This window comes from Anopheles coustani, chromosome 2, assembly GCF_943734705.1.
Source record: "Anopheles coustani chromosome 2, idAnoCousDA_361_x.2, whole genome shotgun sequence".
In the NCBI taxonomy this organism is placed as follows: domain Eukaryota; kingdom Metazoa; phylum Arthropoda; class Insecta; order Diptera; family Culicidae; genus Anopheles; species Anopheles coustani.
Window position 1 is genome coordinate 58,432,315 of NC_071289.1, and position 27,077 is coordinate 58,459,391.

The 27,077-nt window shown below is 44.7% G+C and overlaps 4 protein-coding genes across 5 annotated transcripts in view; 2 read left to right on the forward strand and 2 right to left on the reverse strand.

The window, feature by feature from the left end:
• LOC131263280 (large ribosomal subunit protein eL8) overlaps positions 1-21,950 on the forward strand; it is a 77,520-nt gene extending 55,570 nt beyond the window's left edge. The window contains exons 1-2 of one of the 2 annotated variants that reach the window (XM_058265454.1): positions 20,931-20,967; positions 21,034-21,950. In XM_058265454.1, coding sequence (XP_058121437.1) covers positions 21,046-21,867 — 822 coding nt within the window. In that variant the 5' untranslated portion in view covers positions 20,931-20,967; positions 21,034-21,045 and the 3' untranslated portion in view covers positions 21,868-21,950. Of the gene's footprint in view, positions 1-20,930; positions 20,968-21,033 lie in introns of those variants that run through there. The other variant, XM_058265455.1, reaches the window with a different exon arrangement.
• Positions 204-17,747, reverse strand: LOC131263276 (protein zer-1 homolog). Its single transcript, XM_058265449.1, has 11 exons — positions 17,618-17,747; positions 15,026-15,588; positions 5,780-6,380; positions 5,484-5,705; positions 5,196-5,398; positions 4,949-5,120; positions 3,107-3,268; positions 2,837-2,998; positions 2,562-2,711; positions 2,239-2,484; positions 204-2,164 (listed from the first exon to the last, which is right to left on the reverse strand). Exons 2-11 carry the CDS (start codon positions 15,202-15,204, stop codon positions 1,928-1,930), a joined length of 2,334 nt encoding a protein of 777 aa, XP_058121432.1. The 5' UTR covers positions 15,205-15,588; positions 17,618-17,747; the 3' UTR covers positions 204-1,927.
• Positions 21,951-22,184: 234 nt separating the features above from the next.
• LOC131264712 (protein yellow-like) lies at positions 22,185-23,748 on the reverse strand. Its single transcript, XM_058266982.1, has 2 exons — positions 22,893-23,748; positions 22,185-22,787 (listed from the first exon to the last, which is right to left on the reverse strand). Exons 1-2 carry the CDS (start codon positions 23,746-23,748, stop codon positions 22,471-22,473), a joined length of 1,173 nt encoding a protein of 390 aa, XP_058122965.1. The 3' UTR covers positions 22,185-22,470.
• Positions 23,749-25,678: 1,930 nt separating this feature from the next.
• Positions 25,679-26,982, forward strand: LOC131263278 (protein yellow-like). Its single transcript, XM_058265452.1, has 3 exons — positions 25,679-26,071; positions 26,148-26,344; positions 26,430-26,982. The coding sequence occupies exons 1-3, from the start codon at positions 25,679-25,681 to the stop codon at positions 26,980-26,982; spliced, it is 1,143 nt and encodes a 380-aa protein (XP_058121435.1).
• The last annotated feature ends 95 nt before the right edge of the window (positions 26,983-27,077 follow it).

Genomic DNA, 27,077 nt, shown 5'->3' on the forward strand with positions numbered 1-27,077 from the left:
AAATCCTTTGCACTGATCTTATTCGAGCGGTACGAATGTTTCGAGCAGTTATCAACAGGATCGTGTCACCGCTAATCGGCGATGGCGGGCAAAAAGTTGGGACACACTTACACACTTGTATTACTAGGCACTTTCATATTGTGAGTTGTTGAATATCGCATTCGGATTAAGGAAAAATCAAGACAACGTTTTTTTATGTGTTCTTTCGAAAATTGCTTTCAATTTATTATGCTTCATTTTGTGTTTTTTTTGTGTTTCGTTATTATTAGCCTTTTTTGACAAACGATACCTAGCGTGCACGCGGCATCCTATGCTTACGATAGTTGCCGTCTTAATCAGCGTTTCCCTTGGCACCGAGTGCTACCGTTGGGAAGGCGCGGTTATCCCAACTACCGTCACTTTAGGCTTAAATTTTCATTTGTTTTTTCTGCCAATAATATCCCTACCAAACTGCAGAAACACGCCTGCTCGATACATGTGGCGGCGTCCGATTTTGGTTGCCTTAAAAAGCCCGACCCCAGAGCAGAATTGATAATGAAATTAAGAAAACAAATTAAGAAACCACAACAGAAGCCTTAAAACGGCAAGCATCGCACATGATCGCTGTGTGCACTGATGTTTCGTGATGTGCGTGAAGTGCGCGTGAGGTTTACTTTGTCAGTATAATATTGAAGCATTTATTTTTTTAACACAAATATTACAAACGCCATCGTTTTCCAGGGGCGCCCGCGAGCGGGAGGAGGGAGAACCGATGTGGTTATTAAATTAGTTTTAAACAAACAGGGAATATATATTACAATGTAGTAACGCTACGGTAAATCCTGAAGCCTGCAAAACCTTTTGTTTTTATCGTTCGGAAAATGGACATTTACAATAGAACTACCCTGGGGCAATCAGTGAAGGGTCGGTGGCGGACCAGCAAAAGCGGTAGAAGATGAACATTACACAGAGTACATCACCATCCACTGGTATCATCAAACCACAGTAGCCTACTTTAACACTAACTTTCGACGGATCCTGTAATATCTTTCGCGAGCGTGTAAAACAAACAAAGAAACGCGGATACGCACACTCGCTCCATGCGCCGACAAGGGCATGGAAAAGACGAACAGTGAAAAGGTCATTTGACGATCAAAAGCGCGAAATCAAACCGTATTGGGTAACAAGGCTTTGTTTCGTTTTTCGCGTGGCTCTCTAGAACAATCACTACTTTTTTAGTCACTTTGCTTGTCTATCACTTGGTGTGCACACATACCGCTAACAATGCACGCCTAAAGACACACACACACGCACACGCAACCTCACAATATTCGACTTTGATGCCACGTGGTACACCAATCCCGACCAACTCATCACACGTGTTATGTACAATTAAGGGGGGGGGGGCACTCGGTAACAAACAATCAAACAAATTAACTTAAACGAGATAACCGCACAACAACTCCTCCCTCCTCCCGTTTTTATCCTTGTTCTCGATTTCCACGACCACGGACCGAGAATATACCACCAACCGGCAGATCCTCCAAGTGCAAAAACCATACCACTGTGTCCAGTTTTGTTTTTTTTTTCTCGTGCCAAAAGAACACAAAACGTAGGCTCAGTCGCAAGCCGAGCAATGACTTTTTCTTCTTTAAATATCACACAAACAGACCACGTTCAACATCAATCGTTGTTAACAAGCCGCCGCTCAGCTTTCAAAGATCCAAAGCGGAACGCAGTTAAAGAAAAAGGGAAAAAATTGGGGCGACCTCCAGTTTGTCTTGCAAACAATTTCAAAAATCGTCAACTTACAAGAATCGTTTGGCTGTGTGAGTGTGTATGTGATTTAGTTCGCGGCTTTTTTGACTGCGATGCTCTACGATGCGTGCGTTGCGCTTTTCTATACTATTTTTTTTCCTGCAGCGTCGTTTTAACTTGTCTTCGCTCTCTAACCATCCAGCTCCATGACGGTTGGATCCGTGTTCGAACCGTCCGTGGCGCCACCTGCACCATCACTACCACCCGCGCTAGCTCCCATCGGTTCACTAAGGTTCCTACAGTGCGTCAGCACGATCTGGGCCAGCTCCTTGAGCCGCGGGTACGGTGCCGGATGCTCGATTAGCTCCTGCAGCAACTCGACACCACGTTCCTGTTCAACCACCCGGCAGTACTTTGTCGGGTAGACCTAAATATGACGCAAAAGAAGGTAAGTTAATATACTAGCAGTGGCAGTCCCCCTCCTTTGATCAATCCACTCACTTTGGTTAAATTCGCTAACGCCCAGACGGCCCAATGCTGACACTGGGGCGTGTGGTAGCAACGGATCAGACCGAGGATGGGCTCGAAGCTACGATAGTTTATGTTGCGCTCGGCTGAAAGGTCCCACCGCTCGATCGCCTCGACCATGCGCACCAGCACGCTGTACCGGGTCGGGCTAGGAATCGTCCAGGCGGCCTCACCGTCCGAGGCGATATGCGCCAGAACACCGGCTGCATTGTAGCTCACCTAAAACCGGAGAAAATCGAAACGTGAACACTCCACCCAGGAAAGCAGGTCAATCAAACGCTGATCGAATGGTTTACCTCAATGCCGTCGCTGGACGAGTCTAGCAGGTTAGAAAACTCGGTTATAAAGACGGGCGTCATAAGCCGAGGCCGAAGCTCCTTCACCTCCGCCACGTTGCCGAGCAGACCCATCATGTTCCGCAGCAGGTCGTCCCGGTCCGGAAATAGCTGCAACGCCAAAAGTGTTCGGAATCGGGTACGGAAAATAGAAAGAAAGTCCACAATAAGCTGCCACTGTCGAACGAGAGAGTGATATTGCCACCGCCATCCTTTCCCCTTGCTCTCTGGCTCACCTTCAGGCAACCGATGAAGTACTCCATCCCGCGACCATCGAGGAATCGCTCGCAGTTCTTTGCCGTCTCATCCGTCACGTTCCACATCGTCGACCAGGCCACCTCCATCACGTCATCGAACATGCGCCTCGACAGACGATCGCTTATCAGGTTCAGCATGGTCTATATTGGAGAAAAAAAGAGTGCGGGAAGGGAAGTAACATTCCGAGAAGGTCAGTTCCTAATGATGATTCATAACCGTCTCACGCCGGCGCATTGTTGCCTGCCTACCGATATAGCACCCAGATCACCCAGGAACAGCTTTTGGCTGCCGTCCACCTGGCAGGCGAGCGAGTTCAGCAGGTAGATCGCGATGCGCTGCACGAAGCCTTCCTGCTCGCGGTACGACACACCGTGCAGCAAAATTTGGACGAGCCGCTCGTATTCGAACATCTGGTGAAGAAGTAAGTAGGATACTATTATATGGACACTATATGAACTAAATAAAAAAAATTAAACGTTGAGTAGGGTAAGTGCTCCTGGTTCTAGTACCAATAGTGGATGTAGTGGAATGAAATTCTAGCTCTACGACGAAATAAATTCAATGGAGATATTTGTTCTTCTATGAAATGTTCTTTGATCTTCTGCGGAGTGGTTAAAAGATAAACCGTCTCATTCCGTAATAAGTTAAGGCTCCAAAATTAATATTTTCCGAACAGATTGTACTAATATGCTGGATTTCTTTAGAATTTATCAAGTATGCCACGATTTCCTTAAGGCCACAAATCACTGCAAAATACATTGGTTTATGAGAGGTCTTTGAGGCCAATGCAGTGGTCTATGACCAAGACAATGCATTGGTTTATGAGTAATTTTGCCATTCTGTTTGAAATATGCTTCAAAAATAAGTCACAGTCAAAATATATTCAGTCATTGCCAAGTACTACCACCACTATAGGAACCATACCACCATTATAGGAGCAACCAACTCGGAAGAAATATACGCTTTTTTTCATGTATTTTAAATGTTTTAAGATGGAAATAGATGTTTCCTAGAAGAAAAGTCGTGTTTCGATCATAATTGGTACAAATATGTAAAATATTGTGTTCTTAACGCTCAAAAAATTACATCATATTGTTAGTTACATTACTAAGTGCACCACTATTGGTACCGTTACCCTATGGATATTGACATAACTTTTAATTCGAAGCTCAACATTCGGCAAAACATGTTGGGTTACTGCCATTGTAAGTATGCGAAAGCCTTGAAAGCCTTCACAGGGTGCGTGCATTTATCCACTTGGTAAATGAGAAGGAAAGATCATTTTGCAGGGTTGTTTTGTAAGTTAAAGGGCACCGAATTGCTTTTAGGCTTGCCCTCTTCATAAACACTCATGTGAAATGTTCCTGAACGAACGATCATGCTAACATTTGCTGTTCTACAGTGTGGGGCAGGGAAACTTAATGATTCGTAAAGTCATTTTCAGAAAAATTGCAAACAAAGCTTATTAGTTCCTATTTTTTTCTATGTAGTACACTCTACGAAATGATAGTTTACATCATTTCATGAACGACATTGGGCAAATGATGTCCCTCAGAAAAAACACGATTGTAACTATTTTTGAAATTTTTCTGCGCTATTCCGAATATATCCACAAGGATATTATCAATGGCGTTGCATATGTTAGTTCTCTGCTCTTCCACGGGCCGAAGTTAGTCTTTTTAAACGATAGATTAAAGATAACACCATGAAGAAGTAACAGGAAGCAAAATCGGTGGAGCGCGGCACATCACTTCTCAACGAAAAAAAAGCAATCGTGTATATGAATACTTGACAGCGAACGTCTGTCTACCCGTTTTTCAAACGCTAGCCGACATGTGGTTTGTGTGACAACCAAATTTCGACAACTCAACTTTTAAATAAGCCTATTTCCAGCACATTCTGACCACTGACATTCTGACTACATTTTGAAAATTGGCGGCTATTTCAAATCATCAAGTTTCTCTGCCAACCCGGTTACGGTTGTACTTCAAAATGCTCCACAGTTCGCTTGGTCGTGATCCATGTGATCCATAGTTACTAAAGCAACTATTATGCTATAGCCTACCAAACATCTGATATTGGTTACTTACCACGTCTAACGGTATGTTGAACTGGCACAGGGTTAAGCAACCGTTTCTCATCATCGTATCGTCCGTCAGGTGCGTCGACATGCCATTGAGCAGCGTGTGGATGATGTGATTCTTCAGCGGCACGCCGAACTTCATCTTTTCTCGCCCTTTCACAATGTAGAACAACGTGGCGCTACGAGAAAATTGTAATGGTTAGCATAGGAGAAGGGACTTGAGAAACCACTGCGGCGTCCACCATGGTGTTTACCTGCCACTGATTTGAATGTTCTTGACACGTATATGCTTGTCCATCGCAGACAGGACGACGTCCAGCGCCTTATGGATCTGCTTGCACGTCTCGAACCGCAGCAGATGGTACAGGTCGTTCAACACCTTCGTCAGCAGCTCGTGCCGATCCTGGTAGGCAACGGCGGCCACCAAAATCTGCTCCTCCGTGGCCTCTCCAGCAATCTGTGGGGTGCAAAGAAATGCCCACCGTGAGTGTAATGCCCACCGCGGCAGGGCCCACCTCCCAATCCTGTCCACCCTCACTTACCCGCAGCGCCGGAATGTCGTGCCATTTGCAGGCCGAGTGCGACGTATAGTAGATGCCGAGAAAGTCCAGCGGCCGATCGACGCGACTGGCGAGCCCCGGGATGTCTGAGCTGCTTCCGGTGCTGGAGCCCGCCTTCTCGGCCACCCCGTCACCGGCCAGATTCGTGCCGGAGATGTCCAAGTGGCGCAATTTCGTAAGGTTTTCTACTAAATTTGCTAGTAACTGTGTGCGAAAGTGCAGAAGAACGTTTATTTTAGCGATCGAAAGTTCCACTCTTCGCTGAGGTTAGCACTTACTTTGTTAGGAGTTAGATAGTTGCCATCGACGTTCGCGCGCGACACGGACAGATCGAGCGTTTCGAGATTTTGCAGCTTGCAGAGCGTCGGGAACTCGTGCTCCAGGGGCCACACGTTGAACAGGATCAGCGTGCGCAGGTTCGGCAACTCCAGCAGAGCCTTCAGGCTGAAGTCGGCGAAGATGCAGGCCGTCAGGTCGAGGTGATGCAGCTCGGTCAGGTGCCCGAACTGGATCGACGGCTGCAGGACGACACCGTTCAGCTTAAGGCGCTGCAGGCGCGGGAGCTGCAGCTGGAAGTTGATTGGCGTCTTCTCGTTCGGCTCGCTGTGCTTCAGCATGTCCACGAACCGGCCGAGCTCGAGCGAGCGCAACTGCCGGCAGTGCTCGATCAGGATGTTCCACGAGGCGGTCGTGATCTTGTTGCAGTACCACATGGACAGCGAATTCAGCTGGTGCCGCAGCAGGATCCGCATGCCCTCGTTCGTGATGGTGCTGTTGCGCAGGCTGACATTACGCAGGGGCGTCTTCTCCGTGTCGCGGAATATTTGGATGAAGCGATCGTTGATGTCCTGCCCGCAGTCCTGCTGGTAGCGTAGGAATCTGCGAACGAAAAAAGTAACATCGATGTCATTAGTATGTACGCTGTTCATTTTCATTCAGCTCTCACTCTCCAAACCGGCCCCCATCCACACTCGATCCCAAACAGCTGCGGAATGCCACTGAATCATCAACCGAAACGGACTAGATTCTTTTCCAGCAGCATTTTAACCGCCGTCCCTCAAAGCTTTCCAGATTCCACGGCGCATAAGAAAACGGGGAACGGGTAAAAATAGTTCCACCAACATCGGCTACCAAGGAGCGGCCATTTATTTTTAAAATAACGACGCAAATCGGTTTTACCACCACACGGAAATCTCGCCAACCTCATCGAAAATCATGGCAAATGGCACCCGACCAATACCTGTTTGTCTTCCTCCCGGCTGATCAGCTCGCCAAATTAAACTTTAAACTTTGTTCCGCCAGATAGCACACATCGGATGAAATTCAAATTTCAAAAATGCTCACGAAAAAGATCATTCAATTAGAAATAGAACCAGCAATTTGATGTTTGTAATATGCGCATCGAATCTTTTTTTTTATCTTATCAAATATGCAAAAAAACGCGCACCCAACCGAAACTGCACCCGGGTGCGATGGTTCTTTGGGGCCGGAAACGGTGCGAATCACACGGCCATTGAAGGGCTATAAATTGTTCAAGGCATCGTTAAACAAACCAAATCATAAATCGTCTCCGTTCGCTCTAAGTTTGACGTTTACCCGGAGTCAGCGGAAAAAAGGCAAACGAAGAAACGGAACGGAAATATAAACGGGCGCGTATGGTAGCGAGTGGCCGCCATAGCTTTACTTCGCCATAATCATGATTCATTTCCCATGACCTTGCCCACGAAAAATGCAATAAACAGAGGAAAGCCAACGTAGGAATGGGACAAGCTGTGGCTCTCCGATGATGGCTCATCAGAGGCGTACATGGCGACAGTTCGGCATTCCCCGTTCGCTGATGGTGGTAATTAAGACCGATTGGAAAAACAGGCAGAGGCCAACCAAACACCAATGATGATGGTGGTTAACTGTAGGATTTTGTAGTCTGGCCACCATTAGTGGTAAAAAAAAAACAGGCGAGCCGACAATGGCCAAGCCGAGGGATATTGAAATTAAATTAAATCGTTAAGCGGACGGTCATCACCATCTTCTGATCCTAACCGTAAACGTTGTGAAAAGGGCTAAAAGCTCAGCTGATGTCCACGTCCTCTCCTCTCCTTCTCGTGGAATAGTAATCTTTCACAAGTCATTTTGTAGCAGCCCCTTAAAGATGGCAAAGTGAAATAAAATAGAAGATGGCCCAATTTAAGGAGACCAGCGATTTTGCTCATCCATTTCCACCGTCAATGCCATTCGGCATATAAAACGTTCGTTTCGTTTGCGCTCAATGAAGGCCATTCTCTCAACAGAGTCCCGCGAGCCTTGCGGTCTTTACCAAAATGTTGGCACAAGTGACGCCGTGAAACATTCCACCAGGCGAATTGTAAAGGAAGGAAATTTTAATCTCTTCTTATTTAACGTGTCTCAATGGCTGCGAATTGCCTAGTATGAATCAAATTGCCAAACCAAAAGACAAGCCTTAAATCGACACGTGACCGTCGCATGTATATGTAACTGCTTCGTTGTACCGATGCCGACAATGCCACGTGTGACATGCTCTCAGTCGAGGAGCTTGCGATGCAAGGGAAAAGAGAAACATCTTAATCAGGCTTGTGTGTTCGAATTGATCCACAACAAAAAATTAAAAAAAGGAATAAGTATAATAGTTTTTTTTAAATCATTGTTAAACCACTGAAAACCTGCCGAACCAGTCAAAAACCATTGAATCATAACGGTGGTTTTCACTATCTCTTACTCATGCGAGATAAGTATGACGCTCCTATCTCAGAATCGAAAATTGATAAGAAAATGTTTGACTTACCATCTCGGGACTTCAAAATACTCTAATTAATGATATATTCTTTAGCGCTCCTTCGCAGGTGTTACGTAATAATAATTAAAGAAAACTTCATTTTACTAACAATACCAAGCGGAGCAGCATCTAAAAATGCAAAACAAGCTCGCTCCAGCAATGGCAGTTTGTAAATGAGATGAACATATTTGCAATGTATGTGGACATCTATATTCATAAGTACGACAACAATTGAAATTATTAAGAATTGTAGAGAACATCTCTTATCTATACAAGAAGAATGAAAGTAGTGGCATGACATTCTGCTACCAACTAAAAATATTCCATACCTCAAAATAAACAACAAAGAATCATTCAGAAGTGTTTCTCAAACTATGGGAAACCTTCAAATCTATTCAAGAATATTGCTGTATATAGCATTTTTATAAAAATTGATTTCAAGTGCTCAATCATCAATAATATGATAAATAAAGCAAGCAAAGTACGTTCGTATTTAAAAAAAATATTTTTAGAATAATAACAAAATGGACGAAATCGCGATACATGTCACCATTCAGATAGACAATTTTATTACAATTGTCGGGTAAAACATTACCTACATAAAAAAATATTATGGCATTATTTTGATCCATCCAAAAACCTCTCTTCACCAATAGCGGATGTAGTATCAGTTAAGTGAGTGAATGAGTCATTAAAAAACAGGATAGATTTTCACTGGACAAAACGTTTTTCCCAAGCATACAAATACACATAAAACCTTCCATCGCAGGGCTCTAGATGACATTCAACAAATCTGTCCTTTGAAGGCCAAAAATATCGCATGCAAACCGTACGCCAGCAAGCGGCAAGTGCAATTCAATAATGAGCACACATGGGAAAGGACAATGTCGTGACATTCAAGCCCACCGCGACGGTAGAAAAGGCAGACGGCATCCATTGCGCACGTAACCCGACACTAACGGCCCCAAGTGGGCAGCTAGCTCGCTTCTCCGTCCCTTGCTGATCCTCGGCCGATCCGCGTTTTGAAGGTTGATCTTACCGAGCGACAAAGTCTCTGTCAAACGCTCTCTGTATGTCTGCGGCATCTACAACGAGTGTGTCAACATGACTCGGAACAAGCATATCGTCGGGAACCACAGCGATTACAGACGCACAGCTGTTACATTTAAGTGCGACGACAGTTTTTGACAGAGTATTGGTGGACGACAAGGCGCATAGTACATTCACTTTGGAAGGTTGATTCCTCCCTGAACCTTGCGCAAAGAGGAGTGGCTTTATTATTGTTTCAAATAGCTTATCAAAGTAGTTAGAAACAGTGGCGGATTTACACTCTATGGGGCCCTAAGCGGTAAAATGAATGGGGCCCCCGCACTACCGTAAAAAGTAACAGATTTTCGTCTTGTTTATATGCTTTTCAATAAAATCAATGTTAGATATTATTTTATCATCAAAAAGTTTTCTGGCTGACTCCTCGAAGTTCTATCTATATGTTGTTTAACAAGTCTTATGCAATAAAGAATTTTTATTAAAAATGGTATGCAGAACAAACGCATTGCTTACATTGAAATTGTTTTTCATTCGCATTATTTTATTCTTATATTGATTATATATTTGATATATTCTAAAATTTTGTTGTTTTGATGCAAATACATGCTTTTTTACAATAATTAAACTATAAAAATTGTATCTTCTGTTACTCTTCAACTCTGATTATATACCGGACCAAACTTTCTTAATTTTATTATGGTTCTTAGCATTAACTTTTATAGGATACAGTACAATGCACTTAATGCACAAAGCAAATTAATGAATTCTATCGAGTATTTGTTTAAGTATAAATTTTACAAATTTGGCCGCAGAAGGTTCGGGGCCCCCCGCGGCCGATCAGTCCGCGCACCGTTAAATCCGCCACTGGTTAGAAAGTCCACTTTCCGGTTGGTGCAGTGTCGCATCAACGTTTAAAGCAATTTGACTTTTGATAGACTTTATCAACAAATGCTCGATGCGGTGCTGTCTAAAGAGTGGTTTAAACATACAACAATATAAACAAAGATAAGAATGTCTTGTGACTTTGATGTTTGCTGCTTCTGTTTCTAGTAATTTTCAAATCCTATGTTGCGGAGGAAGAAAATTCTCTAAAAAACTCACTGACTGTGTCAACCATCAGTAAATATTATAGTAATATACAATAGTGTAGTAACAAACTGAATAAATGGTTTGTAATGAAACAAGGGGCCGCGACAGCCGAGTTGTAGCGCCGGTTAGAAGATCGGCCCATGAGCGCCGGAGCTCACCACCTCCCCTATACGAGAGGACTGACTATCCACGTACAACAGGGAAACAAGTCTCGTAAGCCCTTAACGGGCAGGCATGACCAAGAGGTCGTTACGCCAAGAAGAAGAAGAAGAAGAAGAATGGAACAAGTAACTATCATGGGGTGGGCGAGAAAAGCGATGGAATAATAGTAATCTAAACATACATCATTTGAGGAAAATAAAATGATACTTCCAATGTCACTTTATGACACCCTTTTCTTTTGGAAGCAGATTTGAACACGGTGGGAAATGTAGAATAAATCACCGAAATGGAACCAACTATCAATTTTTATGATCAAAACAAATCTTTAAGCCTCTGTAGCATATTTCTGATATGTTTTCCACGCAAAAATTACTTTAACTAATTAGATCCAAAGTTGGCACTCTGCAATGTGTATGGGATGAATGACAGTTTTTATATGTTATTTGTTTATTGAAACAGTAAAGATTTCGCTGATTTGCCTGTGAGGGTAAAGATTTCGCGTAATTTTTTCCTCCAATCCTCAAATTAAATATTTGAATCAAATAAAGAAGTTTCATAATCAAACTTTTTTTTCGGCTTTCACTTTCCTCTGAAGTTTGCTAATGAAGTGCAAAGTCTAGGCGAAAAATATAGTACAAAAAAACGGAAAGTAAAAAACAGGAAAAATTGCAGATTGCATGAAGCTACAAGAAATTCTCTCATTGTTTGTTATCAAAGCGATTTAACACTAGAACTACCGCGGTTTTGACGCTTGAAACTTTACCGCGATTTTTGTTCAATATTACAAAGAAAATTTTACTTTCGAATACTTAAAAATAAAGATTCCATTGGATGTGTGAAATTCATGCATTGACATTTGGTAGAATTGTTCAGCCTTAAGAAATAAATGTGATTGAAAAAGTACCTTACCAGTCAAAATGATTGGTCCGGTGTTTCTAGTGTTATTATAACAAATTTGCAAAAAAGGCCAGCGAGTAAAAAGAGTGATGCTCAACAAAAGCTAACCGCCAAGAAACCCGATATCGTCGTGCCACAATAGAAACCACCAGAAGCAATTTGAAATTGCATTCAACATTAACTCTACAACTTCCACCTCGGTTTTGCGTGGTTCAAGCAATTGCTTCAGGCTGGTAGCAACCGTAGGCCACCGCTGTATGTGTGTACACGTGAAGCGCATGAATGCAAATGCAGTTTTTACCAGAATTGCACACATCGGCAGTAAGAAGCGTGGTTTGCCCTGACCTGGCATAATCTGAATGGGCACTCGAATAAGAATGAAACAAAAAGTAAATTGCAGAAAAACCTGATTACAACCTTCTTTGATTGCATGAACATTTTTGATCCAGTTATGTTTTACCTAAAATACAAGAAGGTATGGTAACAACTTAGTTACGGCAAAGAGAAAACCCGCAGACATACTAGAAGATCGTTCCAGAAAGCATTATCCCCCACTAAAACCGGTTCAACAATGTTTTTCCCGATGAAATCGATGTAGCTACTACGCTGCCACCTGAAAAATCGGCCTACCATAACAAAGAACCATAAAGTTAGAACTAGAAAATTTGCAGGCCGTTTCGAGTTTCAAGTTTCACCACCTCTAGCTGCTAAACTAGCTTCTTGGATGTCAGCTGAGCTGAAATCGTAGGTGTGCGTTGCTAACGTTGTATACTTGTAGTGTAAAGTGGTGCATATAAGCGCCGCTCATTGCTTTATCACATGTAATGTGTAATAAAATTTCCTATTTCTGTTGTTTTCACTACAAAATGTTTGTAGTGTAAGGATAAAACAAAATATTTATGTTGCATACAGACGCCGCTCATTTCTATATGTCATAGGAGAAATGTGACAACATTTCCTATTTTTGTTGTTATCGTAAAATGTTTGTAGTGCAAGCAACATTTTGTTTAACTTATTTTCACCCTCCATTAATAAAAAAAAATCATTTCTATCATAGCTCACAATCACAAAATCCTTTGTAACCTCATTGAATATACGTCAATGTTTATAACAAGCCAACAAACAAGATTGTGCGTGATTTTACTATCCTGCAGCGAATCAAATTTTCCAGGCCTCGCTGGGCTAGTCATGTCTCCTTCCAAACGGAATCAATAATCTTCTTAAAAAAACCTAAAAAAAATTTTCTTAGAGTACTAAGAATACAAGAAAAAGAATACCAGACAAGTAATGGGAATTTTAGTGTAAACATCGACTGTAATATAATTCCTTTGCGGCCAACTCCTGGTTCTCATCGATATAGTTGTTGCTGGTTCAAATCTTTTCTCAACAAAAACATGTAAAATTCTCTAAGGTAAAAATCGCACGGATCTTAGGGAGTTTTTTTTTTTTTTTTTTTTTTTTTTTTTTTTTTTTTTTTTTTTAATGATGATGAGTCCCACCGCTTACCCCTACATAGGTTTGAGAGGGACGAAAGTATCTTGCGATATTGAATATAAATCATCAAACGAGAGGGGGCATTGGGGCATTACTCTCCAGAACAATCGCATCCATCTCTGCTCCATTCATACAACGGTCGCCATCAATTGCACAAAGAGGTACATCTTAGATTTCCCAACTAGCAAAAGGGGACCACTTTCCGGAGTAGGGCAGGTTTTTTCGCACAGTTTTGGTTAACACCGCCAGCTATCAATGGTTGATAGTGTGGTGAAACCCACCAGTACTACTTAAGGGACCTGATCTTGTTCCTTGCATACAACGGTCCCGAGCAATCACCTCGAAAGGCAAATCGCCGAGTCCCCCAAGGTAACGAGGCACCACCTTCCGGAGTGTAAAAGGGTATTTCTGCTCTGTTTGTAGTTCACACCGCCAATTACCATTGGTTGATAATGTGGTGCCACTATCAAGAACAGAAAGGGACCCAACTACAGCGAGATGTGTAGATACTACTAGTTCTTTTCGTACAGCCATGTCCACCAATTGTGTTTAGGTTAGAGATTTTTACAAGATCTTACCGTTTATCATTTCACATCCAAAGAAATGGATGTGTTTTTCCACACAGTTTTTCCAATTGCCTTACGCGGAAACTGACAATGTCAGCTGTAGGATTTTGTATTCTAAACTGATGAATGTGCTTGAAGCATACTCAATGCGCACTATTAACCCACCTTACTCTACTGAGTAATCCACGGTGATGTGGAAAATAAAACCTTGCATCAGCGAGTGAACGTGCCCAACATTGAATGCCCTCGTTCGCGTCGACCGTAGGCTCCCGAGGGGGGGTGGGCAAGGGTGTTCTCGGTGATGAGGGAAGGGCATGGGCATCATATGATAAAGAAAACCTGTTCACCACCCAGCCCTGGTTTTGGTGGCTTCGGGTGGGAAGCACTGGTACAGTGGTGGGCACTTGAATGACCGCGTCTTTGCGTAGATCGCCCGTTCGACTTCCGAGAGTTGTGCTCGCGATTGTACTTTGCCGCAACAACGGTAGCACAAACAATGATAACGCGACGGCTAGCAACCAACAAATACGGCCGGACTGCGCTATCAAAAACGCATCTATCTATCACGCAAGAATGTTGCAGTACGATGTCAGAATGAAAGGTCGAGCGGTCGGTCAGGCGGCGGGCGTACGGAGCGTAAAACAAATGCATGCAAACAACGCCGCTGTAAAAACAGCTGATTTTAGCATCCAATCGCTGTGTCCAACGCGTCGAGCAGGCAGGCGGTTGCAATTGTAGATTTTTTGTCGAAAAACACCCACTCGCGTTGCACTGCATAGAACGAAGCGGTAGAACAAGATAGCATTATATAACGAATGTTGTTTCGAGAGGAAGTGCCCCATCGTGTGGCTATCGTTGAGGACAGAATGTATATTCCCATCCCTCCCTTCCTCTCTTCCACTACCCTTGCATACACATACATATGTTGGCGTGCCGTCATAAGAAAGTTGGCGTCGACGCTTTTCCTCGGCGCTCTTTGTTCGGGATACAACTCCGAGATTGCCCTTTGGCTACCGAGGAAGCCTGGTAGAGGTGAAGAACGCGGGGAACACGCCTAGTCGTGCGTCGCAATAGGCCTACCGCCCTGCGCTAGAGGTTATTAACGGGGACCAGAAGCACTCCGACGTACACTTTTAGCCTGATAACACACGTCATTTGTCAAGAGCGAGAGTTGCTGAGGCTTTATAGAGCGACGTGTTTAGCCGAGATGGACGAAGGAATCTGATGAGATGCGTTGAAGCAAGATAGAGAGACACAGAGAGAAGGAGAGGGAGTAGAATCAATGCTTTCAAATGTCATTCTCCCTTCGGGCAATGTTCGCCTTACGCCTAATGCAGCTTTCACCGGACGACGGTCAACAAAGACCGTTCGATAAAAACCAGTGTCTATAATCATCAGGTGAGCGTTGGGTTGAAAAGAAAATAGGCCAGAGGGACAAAGGTAGCACACGCATTAACACAGCACACCGCGTGACTCACCGATCGCAGATTTCGTTCGGTATGATAACGTCGTCCTTCAGTTCCAGCTGATGCGTGACCGGGTCGGTGTTGCACATGACGTCGAGATTTTTCGCCAAGAAGCGGATGGTCGTCTCCAGCAGCGTTGGAAGTTCCTCGTCCATGATGCCGTTTTCTTTGAGTCTCACACGACCCAGCATTGTATTGTTACTGCTGCTCGAACACGGACGTTTTCACTGCGTTGCACACCGCGCACACAGGAAGAAAAACCAACCGAATTTCTTTTGAAGACTTTATCGCCTGCAAAGCCGTTCTCTCTAACAAGTGTTGATAGCTAGAATCGATATGATCAGATTGTGGCAGCGTATACCAACAACTGGACACTAACTCCCAACACGGCACCGATCTTTTCACACAGGGACAGCCCTTGCCAGAAGGGGTAACCACAGACACACACACACAATGCACACACTTTTCCTATGCGCGATTTTAACAGCAATGCACCCTTTGTTTTTCCACACAGCCAGCAAAGCCAACTGCGACGCACAATTCACTGGACACTGCTATCTCTCCACTCCACGGCTCTATCAGTGCATGGTTAACGAAACAAACAGACAACTGATTATTATATGTTTTCCGATGGCATATTACAGCTTAACGCACGTTCTGTTGTTTTCCTAGGGCAGTCTAAACTCATACTGCTTTTTCCTAAACCCGCAGCATTCCGATAACGATGTATGAAAAGAAGCACTGCGGACACACTAATGGACGATAATGATTGCTCGTGACGCGACAAAGACGATGGGGACGTTCAAATTGCCCCTAGACCGCCGTTTTTACCATTAGTAGCTGCTCAGGGCAGGATGAACCCAAAAGTGTGCATGCCCCTTCCGCTCGCTGTACCGCAAAGCATGCAAAAAAGGACGCTGCAAACGGTAAAGAACTACGTATTTAGGACACATCGATCGGGACACAGCACTTTGCACAAACTACTTCAACTACGACACCATCTCTACTAGCAGTTCAGCACTGGGAAAAGGACCGACATAACGCCGTGCCACCCGTGCCTCCCTTCCCTGCTGCACCAACTATGTGTGTGTGATATGACGTCGTAACATAAACAAACCCGCTCTCGTCGTTCCGTGAAACCAAAAACACAAAGAACGGGCAAGCGAGATAGCGCGTGGGCTTGCGGGCATTCGTTCCAAACACGTTCCTCTAAGCTATCCTGCACTCCTTCTAACGCGCACGAGTGCCTATAGACTGGTTCCATCTGGTAGACCTGCTGGTCCCGTTACGACCCAGCTGGTGTAGTGATCTCGCTCTCATCGCACAGGCTGTCATGCCTAGACAAATGCTAGTTCCGTCAGCCCATCTGGTGCCTGACGGCACGGGTGGAATCCACTTTTCGTGACGTTTACATATTCGGCCGATCAGCGTACTATAAGTAACCTTCAAATTTCTCGAATCGCCCGGAATTGATTCAACATGCAAATCCACTATTGTTACAATGAACAACGCAATCGATTGCTAGCAACAATATTCGATAGTGCGCATCACACACACAGTGAGGGCGAACGCTGGCGCCATTCAAAACAAAACATCAACCTAAACTTTGCATCACCTGATCGGGCTCACCTGAAAGTGGCACAATGGAAAAGTTTAATCCATTTTCAGAAACGCACACCCGAGTCGAGAAATTGTTGAATGAATGGGAAGCATGTTGATGTTCTGTGTGTTGCCTTTGTCACCGCACATGGAGAAGTACGTCCTTGGTAGACGAATGCGAACTACTTTTCAAGGCGGTATTAAATGGGGCGATGAAAAAAACAGACTAAGGCCCGGAAAGGAACGGGTGATACAGGGTGCCTAAGAAGACAGCGACTTGAATTTACAAAAGCTAAAAATAAATCAATTCTTTCTACTCTTCTTCTTCTTTTTACCAACGCTCAAACAGAATGAAAATTGCCTGGCTGCATGTACAAATACACAGATGGTGGTTCACATAATCTCAATGCCACTACAATAATTCCATCCTCGAACTTCACCGAGTGCGTCATGTGCCACGACGGTGGTATTTTTTAATCTAGAACCAGTAACCGCCAGCTGTTTCGGTTATGCATGCGAGCAGGAAATGTCAACCTCACATGCTCGGGCACACTATCGCTTAGCCTGAACGAAATGTTGCGGCTCGTTCTGCCGCCCGAGGACGACCTTGGGGTATCTCGATTGCACGCGAATGCGATAAACAGAGGCTGGTCTTAGCTAATTCTTCATTTTCCCTATCATCTTCGGCCGCACACAGTGGACCAGCCCGTGGCTGTGAACGTCAACAATAAGAACACATGTTGTTTTGCTGCTGTACTACGCAAATAGCCACTGTAGCACGTCGGAGGGATGCATCCTTTTGTAGTGGTCTTCGGAACGGGGCGACACATGTACGGAAAAAATCCTGCCCCTCGCAGGTGCTACAATAAATATCACAAACACACATTTCACCCCGAACGTCAGATGTTGAAGATTTCACAACGCAAAAAAGGTTCTACACCACTTCCGCATCGAGAAGATTCGTGGTGCAGCTAGCTGGGTCTTTCGCTACTGTGCGCTACGCACTTTTTGCCTTTCCCGATGACTCCTCGTAGAAACAGTTTAAATTATGCTAGCAACACATGCAAAACCGATCAATTGTTGACGAATGCCAACATCTTTTACTTTTGCAGAACTTCACACGACTCGACAAGACCGTCCGACCAGATGACGACTTTCGAATGGTGTAGAGGTAGTGTTGGCACAATCGGGATTCAAAAGATTCAAAAACTCGATCCGTTGGCCGATTCCATACGATTAGATGCGCAGGTAGTGTAATGTTCAATGAATTGACTTTGCACAACTGGACACATCAATAGCAGGAATAAACAAGGTTGGTTTGAAAGAAAAACACTTTTCTTGAATGAAAAGAATGGATAAGAAATTAGCCTCAACAACAGTATTTGTTTGGTTCGGTTCCTTTGATATGATATGTATGAACATTTGATAGCTCCCCGGTTAACAAAAATTCATTTTGTTTTCCAGCTGTCATGTAGTTACAGCAAGTTTTTCCATGGCAGATTGCTGGGACTCTTGCTGGAACTACATGATAGCAGCAAAAATTTAAATTTCTGTCAACCGGGTCGTTTCAAACGGATTAACTCAATTGAATCGAATGAGACTGAGAGGTTTTGTGTGCAAACTTCTTCTTCTTCTTCTTCTTCTTGGCGTAACGACCACTTGGTCATGCCTGCCCGTTAAGGGCTTACGAGACTTGTTTCCCTGTTGTACGTGAATAGTCAATCCTCTCGTTCGCATGACAGCTATCAATCGACTTTATTCTACCTTAATAACATTTCTATACCCTACACAGGGGAGGGTCCGTTCTCGGTTGGGATTCGAACCCACGCCGTCGAGGTGGTGAGCTCCGGCGCTCATGGGCCGATTTTCTAACCGGCGCTACCGCTTGGCTGTCGCGGACCCCCTCCTGTGTGCAAACCAAGATGATTCAAGACTGAATAGGTGACTTTTTAAGAAGTATTTTTTTAGAAAATGGCGACCGTGGCTTTTGACAGCATGCTGATAAACAGCATAGAATGTTAACAACTACCCAAGGAGAACCTTGCTGCACTTTCCTACCAACGGTATACATGCCTACTGTCGTGATCGCCAGACATTATTTCTTCTATTTTTTTATCTTTTTTATTACTTTCTTTTCTTTTTTTATTTTCGCACCACTGTACTCTCCAAAGTCCTCTTCAAAGTCAACCACAAGACTGCCACCCGCAATCGAGCTCGCGCTTTACCAGCTCGCCGACGCCGGTCCCCCTGTCTTCCTCTTATTCGGTCCTTCTCTCTCAATTTCGCCCGTTTTTTGGCTAACACCCGCGTTTCTCTTCCTATCTCTTTCTCTGACTCGGTGCATCTCTTCCTATTTCGCCCCAACCACTACACCTACCAAAAAGAACCTTGCCAAGTGTATTTTTGGTAGGCATGGCACTCATCATAACCTACCAATATTTTTTTTGGAAGGCACCGCAGTGGAAAGAGGTACTGGCTGTCAAACCTTTGTTTGTTTACTGTTTACTGTTTACTGTGCAAGTATGGCCCACTAGCAAGCATTCGACCGTGTTTTTACCAGCGTATTCGTTGTTTCATTAGTTGTTAGATTTTTCTTATAGCCGTTGTTACCGGGTGTAACATAGTATCGGTGGCCAGTGTTCGATAGCAGCGCTTGGATCGATCGACTCGGGGTGGTTAACCGGGGCCGGGTTAACTCGCACCAGACAGTAAGTACGTGAGTAAGAACCCACAGGAGAGTTCTTACTGATGATGATTTTTCCGCGCTTTTCACACATTTCAGTGTCTCGACAAGGAGGAAGAAGCGACTTAAAATGAACATCAACGTGTTCTACGTGTTTTCACTGGCCACGGAGTGGTGCTGCACATCGTACATCGAAGGAGCCTGCTACGATCCTTGGTCGCTGTTTGCCAGCACGAACCAGAGGAAGGGTCGGACGTTTTCTGGATGTTTCGCCTGATCGCCTTCCGAACCGGACGACATGTATCTATTATTAATATCGGTAAACCATAATAATAAAACAAACAAAAATATTTTCCTGCATGAAAATAATTATTATGGGAAAGAAAAGATATCCTGAACTCAACTCATATAATCTACTACGAATGGGTATACGTTTTTTGCGCGTATAGTCAGAAATAGGTATTATAAACGCACAGTCACGTCAAAAGCGTTCTCTTTTGAGGTGTACCGCAAGTGTAAAGAGAATTGTTTTACACTTCTTTTCAGAAGTCGTTTTACGCCTAGATGGTCAAACCTCAAACGGTGGTTGCAGTGCTGACCGTGAGAACGCGCGGAAACGGCGGCGCGCCCGCAGCGAGCGCAGCGAGCGGACTACGCTAGGTCTACCGAAAAAGAGAGTTTGTTATTATTTTGAGAAATAAGGGGGGCCCTCGGGCGATTTTGACACTCCGTCGTAGTGTAAATGTTCGTCGAGAGGCCTTAAGCAAGCCGTAGACGTTGCGAACTTGTACGCGCGAACAATTTGACAACCAGGCATTGCCTATATTAAGGAAAAGAAAGGAAGATATAAGAGGCTATCTTCCTTTCCTTTCCTTAACATAGGCAATGCCTGGTTGTCAAATTGTTCGCGCGTACAAGTTCGCAACGTCTACGGCTTGCTTAAGGCCTCTCGACGAACATTTACACTACGACGGAGTGTCAAAATCGCTACGCTACTATGCCGTGTGGACGCGGGGTAACGGAATATTTTGACACCTGAACGGAACAAACTACAACCGATAGTTCGCTGTTGTGTGAACACGGCCTAATAATTCTATCAATGGTTGTCATAATCGGAACTGAAATGTGCTCAGTAAAAAAATGTTTTTATTAATATACTCAGCACCTAAGCGCAGAAAAATACATATTCGGTTTACACATTTTTGCAAACCGGAAATTAAAATAAAATTGGATGTTTTATCAGAAAAAACATCACTGGATCAATCAGTTCCAAAAAACAGTTCCCACATCAGTTTGACGTTTTGCTGTTCCACGAACCCATGCGGAAATGTGTATTTGTTCAAAACGATAAGTTTTAACAAGGTTGTCAAAAACGACTAGTTCCGAGAACAAAACACATTTTTATTTCGAATATTTTGTCCCGAAACTTTCCGGTGTGATAGAGCATGCATGCTTATTGCTTATTATGTTACAGGAATCCATCGAAATGTGATGCAAATCCCTATTTTTGCAGTAACATGACTTGGTATGAACCCGAATGTAGTTCACTTCACAATGGATTCGAATCTTTGGAATCCGTCTAGGGATCGAATCTTCGAATCTTCCGCATCCCGATTCTGCCAACCACTCCACATGACAGTCTTCCTTTCTATATCTGCTAGTGGAAGTTGAGGTACGATCAAAATAATCTCCGTTGATTTTGCAGCAATAGTACTAATTTAGTGCAATTTTACAACAGGATCCATCCACCATGGTTACTAAGAAGCCCACGAAGAAGAAGGTTGTGACCGGCAAGAAGATTGCTGCCGCCCCGCTGGCCCCGAAAAAAGTTGAGGTTAAGAAGGTGGTCAACCCGTTGTTCGAGAAACGTGTTAAGAACTTCGGCATCGGTCAGAATGTGCAGCCGAAGCGTGACCTGTCCCGATTCGTTCGCTGGCCGAAGTACATTCGCATTCAGCGCCAGCGTGCTATCCTGCAGAAGCGTCTGAAGATTCCACCGCCGATTAACCAGTTCTCCCAGGCCCTGGATAAACCCACTGCTCAGCAGCTGCTGAAGCTGCTCGAGAAGTACCGCCCGGAGAACCCGATCGCTAAGGTACAGCGTCTGAAGGCAAAGGCTGAGGCGAAGGCTGCCGGCAAGGAGGATGTTGCTCTGCCGAAGAAGCAAAACACCCTCCGCCAGGGCGTCAACACCGTGGTGAAGTTGGTTGAGCAGAAGAAGGCCCAGCTGGTGGTGATTTCGCACGACGTCGACCCGATCGAGCTGGTCGTCTACCTGCCCGCGCTCTGCCGCAAGATGGGTGTCCCGTACTGCGTCATCAAGGGCAAGTCTCGTCTGGGAACATTGGTATACCGCAAGACGTGCACCTGCGTTGCCCTGACTCAGGTGGAGAACTCGGACCGCGCCAACCTGGCCAAGCTGGTCGAGACGATCAAGACCAACTTCAACGATCGCTACGATGAAATCCGCCGTCACTGGGGAGGTGGTCTGCTCGGACCCAAGAGTATGGCACGCATTGCCAAGATTGAGCGTGCAAAGGCCCGCGAAGCCGTTACGCAGAAGGCTGTCTAAGCAGTCCGATTTATATCGAGTGGATGCAGGTGATGGTCTGCATTGGAATGGATAATAAATTAAGTTTCTGAAAACGGAGAAAATCCTCTAATGTTTACCTTTTTCCATCTGGATAGGCGTGAAGCAACTGATAGTAAGGTATTATTAGCTGATTCTACAGGGGTTGCGATAATAATAATGAAATGTTTTCCTCCCCTTTTATGTTCCACCTCTCTTATTCGTGAAAGGATTGTACTTACTAATGGAGCCGATAAACCATGTACTTTTCTATGTGAGTTACTTTGTTGCTTACAGTTGATAAAATCAGTCAATTTCAGTTTAAAAGATTAAAATCATTCGATAGAAAAAGTTTATTTGCTATTTCGCTTCTGTTCATCTTCACTTTTTTGAAGGGTTCAGTCGAATATGCGTACATCAACTGTGTTCAACAATCGACCCGAATGAATTTCATCAGTCATGGCTTTATTGTTAAGACTATCCCTCCTAGCTCTCCACTGCTTATCACATGTTTACATAAATATATTGGAACGATCGACATCCAAAAACCACCAAACCACCAGGCTGCTAGATTGCGCTATGCTCAAACCGTCCAGCCTACTGTAATTACAGGGATGCCGAACCGCACTTGCAACTTCCGTCCAAGATCGAAATCTGATGCAACGTGCCACAGCCGGCATGATCCTTGACGTAGCTAGGGAAGTCGTTTTCCAGCACCAGCATACGGTTCAGTCTGTGGTCGGGAAAAGCGTGGGTAGCGTACAATCCAAGTACGCTCTTGTAGACCAGCTTGAAGTTGGATTTTTTGCAACACGTGTTCGTGTCCCAGTAGTAGATGTCCGAGTCACCTTCCTCCCGGAAGAACACACCGTGACCCCCGTCGGTGCCAAGGAAAACGGGTACGTTCGTTTTCTCGCCAATGTCTGTATGGATTTCGGGAATTTAAATTAGTTAGTTTCACCACAGCCACATGCGTTCATACTCTTGGTTTTCTTCTAATGACCAGCTTGTATAGTATGTATGCTTACCTATAATGTTACCGCCGTGACCCTTCCGCAAGTGTTCCGTTTTGATGGCGAACAACCGAGATCCACCAAGGTAGGTAAAGTAAAGCCTTGTGCCTTCCTTGTGCTTGGAGAGGAACACATACAGCACGTCGCGGTAACGGCAACCTAGATGGACCGCTTTCGGCAGTACCACCCGGTATCCGCGGCCACCGTACACATCGTACACGATGATCGCATTGTTACCCGCGTCGCTCACGTAAACGTAGCAGCGGCCACCCTTCAGACACTCGACCTGAAGGTACTGCAAGCGCGATTTTTCCGTCACGAATCGTGCCAGATTGATCGTCTTTAACTTCTTGCCCGTCTTCACGTCGTACACGACGACCTTCGGTGGGCAGCGCTGGACGGGCGTTCGAAGTGACTGCGTGACTCCGACGTCCAACACCCACAAGTAATCGCCATCGCTGTACAGGTCGGTCACGGACTGGAGCGCATTGCAGTTGCCTTCCTCCTGCTCGGACCAGCACGGGAACGGCTCGAACTTGACGTCGCAGCCCTTCTTGGTGGCGTACACCTTGCTCAGCGTAATCGGGTTGCTGCTCTTGTATCGCGGGAAAGCGCACAGAGTGTTTGTACCGGCGCGCTGACATCGCATCGCAATCAGATCACGTGGCGTGTACTTGCCTGTACTCGTGATGAGCCGCTTCGTGGTCGGACAGGGCCAAACGATGCGTCCACCTTCCCAGGTGTAAATTGCGCGTGTACAATTCTCCGCCGTACACGATCCTCGCTCGGCGCTAACTACTGTCAAGGCGTAGCCAAACAGAGCCACAGCCAGTGGTAAAAACCGGCACCTCGTTGCTATCGATCGCATCATACCGGATATCGACAATCCTTAAATTGTGTCTATAAGAAACTAAAGCCACCTTAAACTGTCTGTTACTGTCTGTCGTCCTATGCGTGTACCCGTCTTCAACACTATCCACCTGACTGTTCCCTCGACGATCGTACACGAATGGTTTTATAGCTTCCGCTAGCCGTTGGACACAATTTTGGCTACTGTCTTCAACCCTGCCACATAACTCCGGAGCAGCCGGAAAATCTGCGCGGGCAGAAGAGAGGGGCCGAGGGCAGACGATACGACCAACGGTCGTTGGTCCGCACTCAATGTCAAGAGCCAAGCACAGTTGGGGTCGTCGCGTACACGGTGGCTCTGCCGTGGCGCGATGTTTATTTTTTCATGTTTAGAAATTCGCACCTGTTGACGAAAGTGCCGCGACCGAGCACGGACGGAACGGAAGAAATGGACACGGAGGTGTGTTCCTGGAAGGCACGAAGAGAGCAGTGTGGCCAAGTGAGTACAGTTTAAGTGTTTATCTTCCACCAAAGAATACGTGTGAAATAAGTACACTTAGGTAAAATTGAGAATTTTGGCGGACCGAACCATCGCCGGGTTATCACGTACTGCGCGAGCAACCGACGTGGTGTATGTAAACTCAACTTCAATATTTCCAGAACAGAAATTCCAAATTTATGTATATACGGAAAGTGAGGAAATCTATAACGATCATGCATAACCGTCGCGGTGGCTTCCCAGCCTTCCACGGGAAGAACTTGTTCAAGGACGAGCCTCGATTTGCGATCGAGGCACGTTTCTTGCATGGGAATGCAATGGAGAACAAACCAACGTTTCCGGCTATATTTTCTTTACAGCATGCGTATAAAAACCATGCTCCTTTTTTTGTTTATCTTATGTTCATTATAACAAAATAATGGTTTTCACGGCACTGTTCGAAATGCTTGATAAAGAATGTAGTACCGTATTATGAAATTTAAAATTGATACACTCAGTGTGGCAAAAAGTGAGCACGTGAAATCTAGTTTAATTTGAACAGAGATTTTTTCAGATTATCGAAAAGTGATTAAAACAAATTTTGTTTATTTTTAGTTGTATTAGACAGATAGCAGAAAAAGTTCATAATACGCCTATTTTAATATTTAAGATTCTTTTGTATAATCTTTAACTTCATTCATCATCTCACCCCAAAGAGGCCTTGAGAATATCTCAGATCAGTGAAAAGAACACAGTTTTAACCAGTGTACTTTACTTCTTGGTTCTATGATTTCTTTACCTGTCTTGAAGACAGATAACATTACACAGATATAAGAAATGCCCGCAAAATTACACCTATCTCAAAAATTAAGTTAGTTTTGTTTAATTTTAAAATTCATTCAACGTTTCACGTACAAACAATGCAAAAAATTAATAGAGTATGTTTTAATGTGTAAACAAAATACCGTTATTTTTCATTTTTTTTTACAATCTTTTAAGGGAACGTGATGGTAAGAAATCACATTTTTGGAATGAGCGCCTTCGAAAGCACGAGTATTTTGGTAAGTGATAAACTGAAAATTTCGCAGATGGATTCGACGGTTGTATTAGTGGTCGGTGCTTGGTGGTTATCCAAAACTTCATAACTATTAAATGTGTTTAACATGTCTGTTGATCGTCGGTAGATGAAGACAACACACATTCCAACGTCCAACGTCCACAGCAGGGCATGACCATGTCATCAGCCCATCCGTGCACGTAGAAGCCGGGTATGTTGTGTTGGCCTTGGAAAAAGCTAGTTGTGTTACGCTGGCTAGGTGTATATATGGGCACCCATGTCCCATGCAAGCAATTAGTTACATTTGTACAGACAAACGGAGAACTGGTGTTGGCTACGAGTGGGTCGCGGATTTTCCAGGATCGTAGTCGTAGTCTCAGTTCCTAGTCGCTAGAGAAATTTCAAAATCGACACAGAATGGGCCATCGTACGATAGGGCTATCGCTGGCCGTGCTCTGCTTTCTACTGTCGGCTTTTGCCAGCAACGAGGTGCACGAGTACTGTGACAAAGTGTACCGCGTCAATGGCAATTCGATTGATTTTCCGTGCGAATCGACGAAGAACATCTACTGCTCGACGCAGCGCTACATTCCTAGGAATGTGATACCGGTGCGTTGCCAGTATGACCATGAACGGGTTATACTGGCACTGCCCCGGCTGAAGACCGGTGTCCCGGTCACGCTCGGTCAGATTGACCTAAACAAACCGAACTGCTATGCGCATATCAAGCCGTTCCCGTGCTGGGCCTACCAGGAGGAGGGAAACTGCAATTCACTCCAATCGGTCATTGATTTGTTCAAGGATGTAAAGGTATGTCATGTTGTTTTTTTAATGCAACTTTCCATTATATAAGCCGACATATCAACACTTGTTTCATCCTTTTCAGGGAATTCTGTGGGTTTTGGATTCCGGTATAACAAACTTCCTGCAGCAACCCATCAAACGTTGCCCACCGAAAGTATACGCTTTCAATTTAAACAATGGCAAGACGCTGAAAACGATCGATCTGTCGGAGGTCGTAAAATCCACTACGCGTCTGCAATATTTGGTAACGGACTATGATGAAAATGGTCGTCCGTTCGTGTAAGTAGTTCGTCAGTTGCAGTGGCATCTCTTTAAAAAAAAAAAGAACATTGGTTAATCTGTTATTATCACTTTTTACTTGCAGCTTTGTGTCCGACGCAGATGGTGCCCTCATTTCGATCGATGTGCAGAACAACAAAATCTTCCGGGTGGTGCTGCCACGTGCAATCTCGGCCGGATGTGGTGACTCGGATGTGCTTTATCTGTTGCTGATCAGTAAACCGAAGGGCCAAAGTTTGGTGATCTTCAGCTACCTTTGCGGGCAGAAAGTGTACTCTATAAAATCGGAGCATCTACGCAGCGGCAAGGGTGCGAATGCGATCGTCGAAATGGGCACGAAGCGGAAGCACTCCGTGCTCCTCGGAACCGACGGCGGAAACGGTGTGGTGCTGCGCTACCGCAGCGAGGCAGAGCTGTTCCTTTGGGATACGGACCAACCGTACCGGGAGTGCAACTTTGCGCTGATTCAGAACGGGGACGAGTGTCGACTGTCGACGCACGTTTGTGTGGGCAAGAATGAACATCTGTTCAGTTTGTCGTCGAATTTGGGAGATTTCTTGAACAATACCTGCGGAGTTGGCGGAGCTTCATCGCGACTGAAGTACGTTTGTAAAGAGTGTGACGACGATTGCTATTGATGCGTAATGCAATTGTATTCCGCTGAGCTGACGAAGCGAAGGATAAGATTAAATTTCGACCACCAGACCCCGACCAAACGAACACTGTGATATGA